At 41.9% G+C, this 12664-nt stretch overlaps 1 protein-coding gene across 2 annotated transcripts in view; it reads right to left on the reverse strand.

Moving 5' to 3' along the window:
- Positions 1–12664, reverse strand: part of LOC126212803 (ankyrin-3-like) — a 53658-nt gene that overhangs the window by 28229 nt on the left and 12765 nt on the right. For both annotated transcript variants that reach the window (XM_049940210.1, XM_049940211.1), the window contains exons 2-3: positions 11450–11584; positions 11280–11327 (exon numbers count right to left, since the gene is read on the reverse strand). In XM_049940210.1, coding sequence (XP_049796167.1) covers positions 11280–11327; positions 11450–11537 — 136 coding nt within the window. In that variant the 5' untranslated portion in view covers positions 11538–11584. The remainder of the gene's footprint in view (positions 1–11279; positions 11328–11449; positions 11585–12664) is intronic.

Here is a 12664-nt window from a genome sequence, read left to right on the forward strand (position 1 = left end):
TGATTATCTGTGGATGTCAGGAGGTTGCATTAAGGCCCCCTTAATGACTTAGATCCTACTGAAGTTGACAAACAAGATGACAAGTACAAGGGTAACTTTCGTGCAATTATAAAGCATGTTTCAGAGGACAGGCCTATGACTGTGCTGCATCTACGTGGGGGAATTCCTGTGGGGTTTATGCATTCATACAACAGAACTACCCTTTAGCTGTTTATTCTCACTGTGGAGCTCATAATTTCTGCAAAATCCATCTCTTTTTCGTTATTGAGTATCCCAGTTGAAGCAAAAAATTTTCTTAGTTTCATTATTGTCCGTTCGAAAGGCAAATTAACTGTTTGTCACAATTTATAATTACAATCTGACTATACCTCCTCTGCGTTTCCGAACAAAATTCAACTCTGTGGATTTGGCTCCACCTAAATCCCTGGAGCCGGAACTAAACATTGAAATGACCAACACTCGGTGAGAGCTGTTTTCCAAATCAGAAGCCTACTTCTCGCCGCTGCATTGTCGTCATCGATGGCGTATAGACAATAGCATGAATCAGCCAACTCCCGTCGATGGGTACTGTCCACAGTGATCCCTGGGTTTCCTTAAATAGTTATTCTCCAGGAAGAACCGTGCTGTCCCGTTCTAACTCGTGACCGGATACGGGCACGGTCTTGCGATAAGGCCAGCGACCTCTTACTTTTGCCTGTCGAGATATCTATTGGTCTGTAGTTCTTAGTGCGCCTTCTGAAAATCTTGCGTGGCAGCTATGGACTGTATGAGCGTTACATTCTGTGACATACATGGTACAACCGTAATTCATGTTGCCGCTGCCCGCCCTTCTCCCCCAAAAGTGCATCTAGGCCACAGCAGGCCCTGGAGGCCTCGACCGTGTTGGAGCATTCACCATTCTGGGGAAGGGGGGGGGGGACTGGATCCACTTCTATTCATATGGGATGAGAGCGTGACGAATTGTGGCTGCACACAGGAGGTCTTGGGTGGGGGAAATGGTAGATGGCGCAAAGAGAGTCGCATTACAGGCGTCTGGAGTGCAAGAAGGAGTTATGGCACCCATTAGTGGTTTGGATCCATGATGGGCCCATACTTCATGGATATGCCAGCAGCGACAGCCTCTTCGCAGCAACTGAAATTCAAACATTGCCTGCCCAATCAAATGGAGAATAAAGGGAGGGTGTCCACAGCTGCACTGGATCCTGCAAATAAAACCTACACCATCCATTGATCCAAGAAGGTATGGGGCTGTTCTGATTCTAGGGAAAATGGTGATTTATGAGGTTGACCATGTGGACTGATGAAACTAAATTGAACAGCAAGAAACAGAATTCTGCTGATGATAATTGGGGCCATTGTCAGTGACCAAGGCTTGTGGGACACCTTTAAGGGCGAACAACCATGCAACAATTTGGATCGTCTTCACTGAGGTTGTGAATGGCATGAAAAACACAAAGGAGAACCCACTGCTCACATTCAAATTCAGACGCCACACAGATCCAAGGAATGGGCCAGCAAAGTCCAAATGAAGACAGGACCAATGAGTCACCATAGGAGGCGATGGAAAATACTGACAGGGGGGCACAGCTTGCTTGTTTTGACATGTGAGGCACTCTTTCACCATTCTCGCATTGTCTCCATACCCTTCCAGTGGATGTATTGCTAGGAGAGTAAAAATGACTTCCCAATGCGATAGGGTTCTGGGAATGAGGACCTGAGCGTGGCCCATCGCGACCTTTATCAGCGCAACGTGATGCAAGGATAAAGACTTTTGCAGCGTGCTACAGAAGGCTTGGAGGTCTGGGTACATGAGACATTACTTTGTCTGCAGGCTGTCTTTCTGTTGTATAATGCAAAACCTCCTGGAGGACATGGCCTGTCACTGTGTGTTATCCCACAAGGCGTGCATCAATTGGAAGATAGGTCTTTGGTGATGGCAGTCTCACTGTCCTCATGAAAACAGACTTCTGGACCCTCATGAAATTCTGGGTTCTGGCTGACATGAAATCGCGATAGGATATTGGCATTGGCGGCATTACGGTGATACTGGATACCATAGGCATATCCTGAGAGAAACAGAGCCCACAGTGGAAAGTTGCTGAATACTTGAAGAGTCTCATTAGAGGCTTATGATCTGTCATGAGTGTGAAACGGCGGCTATAGATGTAGGCATGGAAGCGTTTGCTGCCAAAGATGATGACCAAAGCCCCCTTTTCTATGTGGTTCCTCTGTCCTGCTGTAAGTGTCTTGGATACAAATGCTGTGGGTCGCTCCATGCCATTCTCAATATGGGACAAAAGTGTGCCAGTCAGCATCAGCCACTAATACCAATGCTTTCGTTGGATTGTATACCATGAGACAAGTCGGTCGAAGAGGGCCTTCTTCAGGTTTTGCAACACCTTATTACATTAGGATGGCCACTTCCAGGGAACTCTGTTACAGAGTGATTGGTGCCAGAATCGCTGAAGCATGAGGCATGAATGGTCTATAGCAGTTTGGCTGACTTAGACTTCGGCTGGAATGCATCTATCGAGGCCAGTAATTTTTCGATGGCAGGCACACAATGTGGTGTAAGCCATATGCCTGATGTCCTGAAGATGTGTCCTAAATATTCGACCTGGTGGATGGAAAAAGAACATTTGCCAAGATAACAACGAAGGTAAGCTTCTGTGAATGGGGAGAAGACCAACATCAGCTGTATACTTTCCAACAACCAGAAAATTGTCAAGGTAGCTCACGGTCCCTGAGACGTCCTTTAAGTGTTGCTCATCCCCGCCCCCCTGTAAACCATGGACCTTGCTGTTGGTAGGGAGGCTTGCGGGCCTCAGCAATACAGATGGCCATACCATACGTGCAAACACAATGGAGGGGTATCTGTTGAGAGGCCAGACAAATGTGTAGTTCCTGAAGAGGGGCAGCAGCCTTTTCAGTACTTGCAGGGGCAACAGTCTGGATGACTGACTGATCTGGCCTTGTAACACTAACCAAAACGGCCTTGCTGTGCTGGTACCGTGAACAGCTGAAAGCAATGGGAAACTAGAGCTGTAATTTTGCCCGAGGGCATGCAGCTTTACTGTATGGTTAACTGATGATGGCGTCCTCTTGGGTAAAATATTCCAGAGGTAAAATAGTCCCCCATTCAGATCTCCGAGCAGGGACTACTCAAGAGGACGTCGTTATCAGAAGAAGGAAAATTGGCGTTCTACAGATCGGAGTGCGGAATGTCAGATCCCTTAATAGGGCAGGCTGATTAGAGAATTTAAACAGGGAAATGGATAGGTTAAAGTTAGATATAGTGGGAATTAGTGAAGTTAGGTGGCAGGAGGATCAAGACTTTTGGTCAGGTGAATTCAGGGTTATAAGTACAAAATCAAAGAGGGGTAATGCAGGAGTTGGTTTAATAATGAATAAAAAAAATAGAAGTGCAGGTAAGCTACTACAAACAGCGTAGTGAAAGCATTATTGTGGCCAAGATAGACATGCAGCCCATGCCTACTACAGTAGTACAAGTTTATATGCCAACTAGCTCTGCAGATGATGGAGATATTGATGAAATGTATGATGAGATAAAAGAAATTATTGAGGTAGTGAAGGGAGACTAAAATTTAATAGTCACAGGTGAATGGTATTCGAGAATAGGAAAAGGGAGAGAAGGTAACATAGAAGGTGAATGTGAATTGGGGATTGGAAATGAAAGAGGAAGCTGTCTGGTAGAATTTTGCACAGAGCACAACTTAATCATAGCTAACACTTGGTTCAAGAATCATAAAAGAAGGTTAGATACATGGAATAATCCTGGAGGTGCTAGGAGGTATCAGATAGGTTATATAATGGCAAGACAGAGATTTAGGAACCAGGTTTTAAATTGTAATACATTTCCAGGGGAGGATATGGACTGACTACAATCTATACGTTATAAACTGTAGATTGAAACTGAAGAAACTGCAAAAAGGAGGGAATTTAAGGAGATGGGACCTGGATAAACCGACTAAACCAGAGTTTGTACAGAACTTCAGGGACGGCATAAGGGAATAATTGACGGAAATGGGGGAAAGAAATACAGTAGAAGAAGAATGGGCAGCTCTGAGGGACGAAGTAGTGAAGCCAGCAGAGAATCAAGTAGGTAAAAAGACGAGGGCTAGTAGAAATCCTTGGGCAACAGAAGACATATTCAATTTAATAGATGAAAGGAGAAAATATAAAAATGCAGTAAATGCAGCAGGCAAAAAGGAATACAAACGTCTCAAAAATGAGATCGACAGGAAGCGCAAAATGGCTAAGCAGGGATGGCTAGAGGACAAACGTAAGGATGTAGAGGCTTATCTCACTAGGGGTAAGACAGATACTGCCTACAGGAAAATTAAAGAGACCTTTGGAGAAAAGAGAGCCACTTGTATGAATATCAAGAGCTCAGATGGAAATCCAGTTCTAGGCAGAGAAGAGAAAGCAGAAAGGTGGAAGGAGTATATAGAGGGTCTATATAAGGGCGATGTACTTGAGGACAATATTATGGAAATGGAAGAGGATGTAGATGAAGATGAAATGAGAGGCACGATACTGCGTGAAGAGTTTCACAGAGCACTGAAAGACCTGGGGTCGAAACAAGGCCCCCTGAGTAGACAACATTCCATTAGAACTACTGACAGCCTTGGGAGAGCCAGTCCTTACAAAACTCTACCATCTGGTGAGCAAGATGTATGAGACAGGCTAAATACCCTCAGACTTCAAGAAGAATATAATAATTCCAATCCCAAAGAAAGCAGGTGTTGACAGATGTGAAAATTACCGAACTATCAGTTTAATAAGTCACAGCTGCAAAATACTAACACGAATTCTTTACAGGCGAATGGGAAAACTGGTAGAAGCCGATCTCGGGGAAGATCAGTTGGGATTCCATAGAAATGTTGGAACATGTGAGGCAATACTGACCTTATGACTTATCTTAGAAGAAAGGCAAACCTACGTTTCTAGCATTTGTGGACTTACAGAAAGCTTTTGACAATGTTAACTGGAATACTCTCTATCAAATTCTAAAGGTGGCAGGGGTAAAATACAGGGAGCGAAAGGCTGTACAATTTGTACAGGAACCAGAAGGCTGTTATAAGAGTCGAGGGGCACAAAAGGGAAGCAGTTGTTGGGAAGGGAGTGAGACATGTTTGTAGCCTCTTCGTGATGTTATTAAATCTGTATATTGAGCAAGCAGTAAAGGAAACAAAAGAAAAATTCGGAGTAGGTATTAAAATCCATGGAGAAGAAATAAAAACTTCGAGGTTCGCCGATGACGTTGTAATTCTGTCAGAGACAGCAAAGGATTTGGAAGAGCAGTTGAACGGAATGGACAGTGTCTTGAAAGGAGGATATAAGATGAACATCAACAAAAGCAAATCGAGGATAATTGAATTTAGTCGAATTCAGTCGGGTGATGCTGAGGGAATTAGAATAGGAAATGAGACGCTTAAAGTAGTAAAGGAGTTTTACTATTTGGGGAGAAAAATAACTGATGATGGTCGAAGTAGAGAGGATATAAAATGTAGACTGGCAATGGCAAGGAAAGCGTTTGTGAAGAAGAGAAATTTGTTAACATCGATAATTGATATAAGTGTCAGGAAGTCGTTTCTGAAAGTATTTGTATGGAGTGTAGCCATGTATGGAATTGAAACATGGACGATAAATAGTTTGGACAAGAAGAGAATAGAAGTTTTCGATATGTAGTGCTACAGAAGAATGCTGAACATGGGAAGATCACATAACTAATGAGAAAGTATTGAACAGAATTGGGGAGAAGACGAGTTTGTGGCACAACTTGACAAGAAGAAAGGACTGGTTGGTAGGACATGTTCTGTGGCATCAGGAGATCACAAATTTAGCATTGGAGGGCAGTGTGGAGGGTAAAAATCGTAGAGGGAGACGAAGAGATGAATACACGAAGCAGATTCAGAAGGATGGAGGTTGCAGTAAGTACTGGGAGATGAAGAAGCTTGCACATGGTAGAGTAGCATGGAGAGATGCATCAAACCAGTCTCAGGACTGAAGACCACAACAACGACATAGTACCTCCAAAAAATTGATGTAACTTCGGCGATGTCAAACGGAAGGTATGTGTATTGGAGCAATCCAAAAGGAGTGGCTATGATGGTTATGATTACAGTCTCCTGGGAGCCGTTACGCAGTGTGAGGTGGAGATAAGCATCATGATGTTAATTTTTGGCAAATAAGCATAATGAAGGTCATTTTTGGCAAATACCATAGACCCAGCGAGATGTAAACAGTGTCCTGAAGCATGGGAGTGGTATATCTGACGACTACAGACTGGGCATTCACAGTGTCCTGGAAGTCACCACAAATGCAGCCAGCGCCTGATGGTTTCTCCACAGTGAAATTGGAAGGGCCCATTGGCTGTGTGTTACTGGGATGAAGATGCCCTCATCCTGAAGATGTTGCAAGTCCTGTTGATGCTTATCCTGGTATGCAAACTCGACGCTACAGACCTTAAATAATTTTGGAGCTGCAGTAGGTGTAAGGTATATATGGAATCCCAGGATGCTCACTGGCAGAACACTGGTCCTAATTTAACCAATATGTAGGTGGTGTAGGAAGAGGCCCAGGGCTTGGACTGCATCAGAGGTGGCGCAGAACTCAAGCCCCAAGGCATGGAATAAGTCTATGCTGGATAGGTTTGAGATATAAGGGGCCACAACCTTCAGAATCCAAGCTGGAGCTACTGAGGCGCCACAGTAGCGTTTGCTATAGAAAAGGCCTCTAACAGATATGTCCTGTAACAGAAATGGTGTTGTTACTATAACTTTGTTGTGAAGCGGTGCCTGGAGGAGACTTAATGGCTTGTGTAGCCCAGTCGATTACTGTAGCTGATGACCCAGTGTCAGTCTGGAATCTGACTGGCTTCCATTACAACTTAGCTTGTATAGAAAGCAACTGAGTAGACTACAAGAGTATAGCCTGTACCAGTGTCGCTTCTGTAAAATATGGCTGGGAAGAATATTCCTTGGTGTCGCCCAGTCACCAGTCCACAGACATAGAAGTGGAGGTGTGGCAAATTTCAGCTTTGTGGGCACACTAACACCTAGTAACACAATTCACCTTGTGGAAATGGCATTGAGGACTTTTCCAGACTTGGGCTACAACCAATGTTGCATAGCTTCCAATTTGGGTTATGTGGCAAATACCAGAGTTGGGTCTTCGATAAAAGCTGCTGCTGTGGCAGCCTGCTCAGAAGCCCGACTGATAGGAAGTCATGAGATGAGCAATGGATCTTTGAGGTTCAGAAGATTCTATTGGAGGTTTTCATCAGGAATGTCAGCTAAAATCTTGTCACAGATGAGAGCTGGTGCACAAGGGATGCATTGTGGCACATGGGGACCAGCATTCCTGGGAGAGACCCCGGACCCTAGCTATTGATTTAGGAATGTAGATTCTGACAGCTAAAGAACTTGCATTGATCCGCAGCAATGTGTATCTGAGCATTGAAGTTTTACACAGCTTTCATGCGTTCATGGGTGGACTATGGGTGCATGGTTTATGCATTGGCGAGGCCTTTCGATTTGAATTGACACTGTCCACCTTGAGGGGCTCCAGTTGGCCACAGGTCGCTATAGGGCCAGTCCCATACCCAGCCTATGTGCTGAGGCTGGGGGGTCACCAGCAGCTCCACCTAGTGCATCAGGCATGCAAGTTCCTCACAGCTCCAACTTCACCCACACTCTATATGTTGTTCATCCCCCTTATTTCGAACCGTTGAAGAGCCACAATGCCATTTGCGATCCACGTGCACCATGTGCTGGAGTCCCTCAGTGTGGAGCCAGTACTGCCCCAAATCCAGGGTTTTAACTGCCTTGGTTACTGGAGAGACCCAGAGTGATTTTAGATTTGGGGCGCTACAAGAGAGATTACACTCCTGCTTCCGCTTTTAATGACATATTTTCTGACATTTTACCTGGGCACCACAACAATATAGCTGTTTTTATGCATGTATCGCTACGGAGGGATCCTGTTGGTTGCTCTGTTTTTTTTTTTTACAGATCTTGCCCTCAAGATCATACTGCGTTAAGCGTTTACTGTCTTTTATGCAGAATTTTATGCGATCTTGCGGTCATTGGCGTAGGTGAGACGTTCTTCCAGTGATAAATTTCTTGTCTCATCCGATTTTCTAAGTTCCCTTCACTCTGTGAAACTTTTGTACTCAGCAGGAAAGCTAGTCCCCCCTCCATCTACAACGACTGGGGATTTAGGTGTCCTTTTGCTGGGTACCAGGACACATCGGAATTGCGAGGAACGAAAGGACAGATCTGGCAGCCAAGAGGATTGTCTCGATTCTCAAGTATTACAGTGTGCCATCCTCCTGTATGCTATCACCTCGATGTTGAGCTTAAGAGTCTTGCATCTGTGGGAGGGTGAGTGGCTGGAGGAGACTTTGGTCCACAGAGAAAGCTCTGTTCTGGAGAACAGATGTAGCGTAGGTGCATAGGAAACACGACAGAACCCAGACGACAAGTGCTGCATTCCACTTGGTAATGTATGCAAGAGTTAAGAAGAATCAGGATACTTGTATAGAATTCTTCGGCCTAGGAAAAGCGTTCTACAGCGTGATATGACTAGAAATACTCGGAAATTTGGGTATACAATAATATGTATAGGAACACAAAAGAAGCTATAAGAACGGAAGACTATGAGAAAAGAGATGTGCTTAATGAGGGTGTAAGGTAGTGAAACGGTGTTTCTCCCCCACTGTCTAATCTGTACATTTAGGAAACCGTAATGAACATAAAAGACAAATGTAGGAGTTGGATTAACAGTCATGGTTATAAAGTGCCATGGGGAAGGTTCGCTTAAAACATTACTGTCAGTGAAGACCAGGAAGAATTATAATGTCTGTTGTATGGAATGGGGAGTCAAATGAATGCAAATATGTACTTAGTGTGAACAAATGAAAGATTAACGTAATGAAGAATACCAGAAATGAGATTAGCGTTAAATTAACGTCAAAGTCTGGGATCACAAAATAGATGAAGGAAATTTGCTTCCTTGAAAGCAAAATTACAGATGAAGGACAAAGTAAGGCGGATTTAAGAGGCAGACATACAGGGGGAAAGATGGCTTTCCTCCGTCGAAGGTGTCTACTACAACCAAACATAAGGAAAATATTTCTAAGATATTACGTCCTGGTATGAATTTTCAACATGGAACGTGATATAACCCATTCTACTCTGAAGGTAAGAGGTTGGTACAGGGAGGAAGTCGCGACAGTGCATCAGACTAGGCAGAAGGTAAATGACACAAACTGACCAGGTACATGAGATGCTCAAATGTCACTGACATTAGACTTGCAGTGTATTCCTACAACAACTAACTCCCAATATTTTACATGAAAGTTATGAGTCACCTGTCTGTAACCACTGGGTAACTCAACCAAATCATCCTTTCTTCAGAAATAAGCATCACATGATGTGGCAGTACATCATGTAAACAGCTGAAAACCTACTCTGGGGAACTAGATGGAATACATAGATTTCACTCATGTTTTAATGCAACACTTCACCACAGTATTTGTCTTATCAAAATGAAATACACCATCATATGAACTCATTAGAAAAACGTGCCCTACACAACTCTAATTGGATGTTATAAATGTGGAGAACCTCAAATTATTAAAATAATTAATTCATACAATCAAATGTATTGAATGCTGTGCAATTAGGAATAAAAATAATTTGGCTTTCAGAGGAATATTCCTATCTTTGTATTTGTGTATACCTTAGAGCGTTGACACAGAAATTGTTTTTCTGTAAATACCTTGTGTGATTTGACTAAAGCCTTTGTGCTGTTCAGCCTGCTATTAGCAATTATAAAATCAGTAACTCATCAGTTAACCGGCTAAAACCTTGTCTCATCACAGGAAGTTTTTGTGGCATCAGGACAAGGAGTTACATTTTTGTATAGCCCAGCGTCCCCTTATGCTTCGAATTTCTGGTAACAATCTGCACACAGCAGGCGTTAATTAGGTGTGAAATTAAATTAATGCTTACAGACGACACCAACGTGGTTACTTAAAATTTATGATCTACAGACATCAATTACGTCCCATTCTTGAATGACATTTTGTTTACCATGTGGTTCCTTTGAAACAGTGTACATATCAACTACATACTGCTACGAAAATGTAGACCAACTTGTAGTTACTTTCTGTAACGTACTGTTACAGAAAGTAAATAGCAATAATTTGATGGACATTCACTCAGATGACAATCGTAATAGGGAACATTACATATCTCACACTGTGAAGAGGTAACTCGACGGGTTTTGGTTTATTATTGATTTAGTAATGTTACTAACAAGAGAATCATAATGCTACTGGTATAGTTGTAGCATGTGCCACGTAACTGGTTCTTACAGGCATACCTGTCTTCCTAAAATAACCATTATTTCCAAGAAAATAGAAACTAGTATGTTGTTCAAAATAAATTGAAGGAGTAAGTGCTACAAGTCATCTATATAGATGGGAATACTTAACACTCCTTTAAAATTTACTGTTTGTGCCCATGTGAAGGTTCTATGGAACTCTGTTTTACATGAAAGCAAATGTTCAGCTGAACCACAATGATGACATCCACTATTAATTTAAAAATTCTGCCACTGATGAAGGGACACGTTGGAAGCAAACGTACCATAATTTTGAACCCATACCTCAATGAATTTAAACAGATAAGAAACAGGGATATAACGTAGTCAGCACAAGCATTACAGTTTCTGATGGGTACCTCCTGAGATGATTACCATTATCAGATTCGTGTTTTTAATTGGTTACATAAATATTGTGAACGTGAGAAGGTTTTTCTGTAGTCAATATAAATTTATGCAAGGCGGTGTACAATGTACTACCGTAATCCTGGAAGACATGTCAAATACCTGTATACCACGACTACTTATGTGAAATGATGCTGTTTAGCTTCGTCTATTCATGTGTTATATTGATCTAGATGGGACCACTAAACTTTTATGAAAATAATTCAGAAAAAGGGTATGATTACCACTCTCAAGGCCTACCAACACGTATGTAACACATATGTAAACTGTATTCCAACTCATACCGACTATAAAAGCAAAAGTAATAATATAGAAACTCAGTGAAGTTAGAGATTTTACACATAATAATCAAATCAGTTATTAAATCATCAAATAAGCCTAGCATTGAGATAAGTTTGTACTGCATGAATTTCTTGAACCATGAAAAGTTTCTGGAAGTAATGGAAAATAATGACACTTACCCTGATTGTCAGTTCCAAAGTGGTAGACTGTGAGTACAGGATCGAATCCTGAAACACAAATATACGAAATACGTAATGAACATATTGAATATGTTTTTCATTACCTACTAAAACTGGTTATTCATTATCATATACAGACTTACGTCAATTTACACAAGTAAAATCTTTACCTGTACTGGGATGAGAGTCGCTATAGTCGGCAGCTGTGAGTACTGCGACAAAAATAAAGATGAACCAACTAACGCTTCTGCAGAACATGACGTAAGGACAATGCTGTCAGGCCAAATAAACAACTGCTGGAGAATCTGTAAATTTATGAGTAAATATATCTCCACAGTTCATTTACTTTCAACAAACTGGATTGAAAATCTAAATTAATATAATAACCTAATTTGGATTACGATGGTTAATGGGGAGACCACACTAGGAGGTTCGAAAAATCCAGTTTTTATAATATAAATCGTTAAGCTACCTATCCAAGAATACTCTGTCAAAATTTCAAAGCAAAATTCGCATTCGTACAGAAGGAAATTCTTCCGATATAAGATTTATCAGGCGATGAATTACTGGAGAAATGTGTAGATGGCCACACACAAAATGCCAATGAAACTTTTAATTCCAGTATTTGGTGATTAGCTCCCAAACACTTGCACTCCGGACTAAAAGTGGTTGATTTGGCGTCGTATTTAGCAGCTGGCTTATTCAATGAAGGAAATTCATCCCTTCTGATGGCCATGAATGAGGCAGGAATTGTAGGAGACACGTAAAGCTTCAGTTATGCCGAACAAATGGGTAACCAGCGTGTATGCCGGCAGAATCGACGTAGTTCATTGAATCGAAGGAAAGTCGGAAAGCTAGGAAAGCACTGCAGCAAGCGCAAAATGAAGCCTGTGAGGAAGAAGAATGATTACGATATGGCGCTGGAATCGCAGATCAATTGGTAAGCATTTTACACTATTGTTGACTTCCATGAATTTCCAGTTTCCAAGAACTGATTTCTCAAACGCGTTCATCTCTAAATGACTTTGTTCACATTTGCGTGCAGTCTAACTCAAAAAGTATTCAATCGATCATTATTAAATGTGATAGTATGATTGTGTATAAAACTACTAATTATATGAACCAACTTATGAGGAGATGTCATGATTTCACGGGTATTTTTCTTCGCCTAAATGGAGAAAAAAACGTGAAAATCACAGTAAATTGTTCCAACGCCTGCACAGTTTTTAATTTTCATTATTTTCACCTGCATTGAGGCTCATATTCTTAGAAAATAAGTTAGTAATGTAAAATCAAATCCTTTCTGATTTCAGATGAAAATCGGAATGGCTACACTGCACGTAATTGGAGAACTATACTCACAATCTTCAGCAGATATCACAGAG

Source organism: Schistocerca nitens, chromosome 11, assembly GCF_023898315.1.
Source record: "Schistocerca nitens isolate TAMUIC-IGC-003100 chromosome 11, iqSchNite1.1, whole genome shotgun sequence".
Classification (NCBI taxonomy): Eukaryota; Metazoa; Arthropoda; class Insecta; order Orthoptera; family Acrididae; genus Schistocerca; species Schistocerca nitens.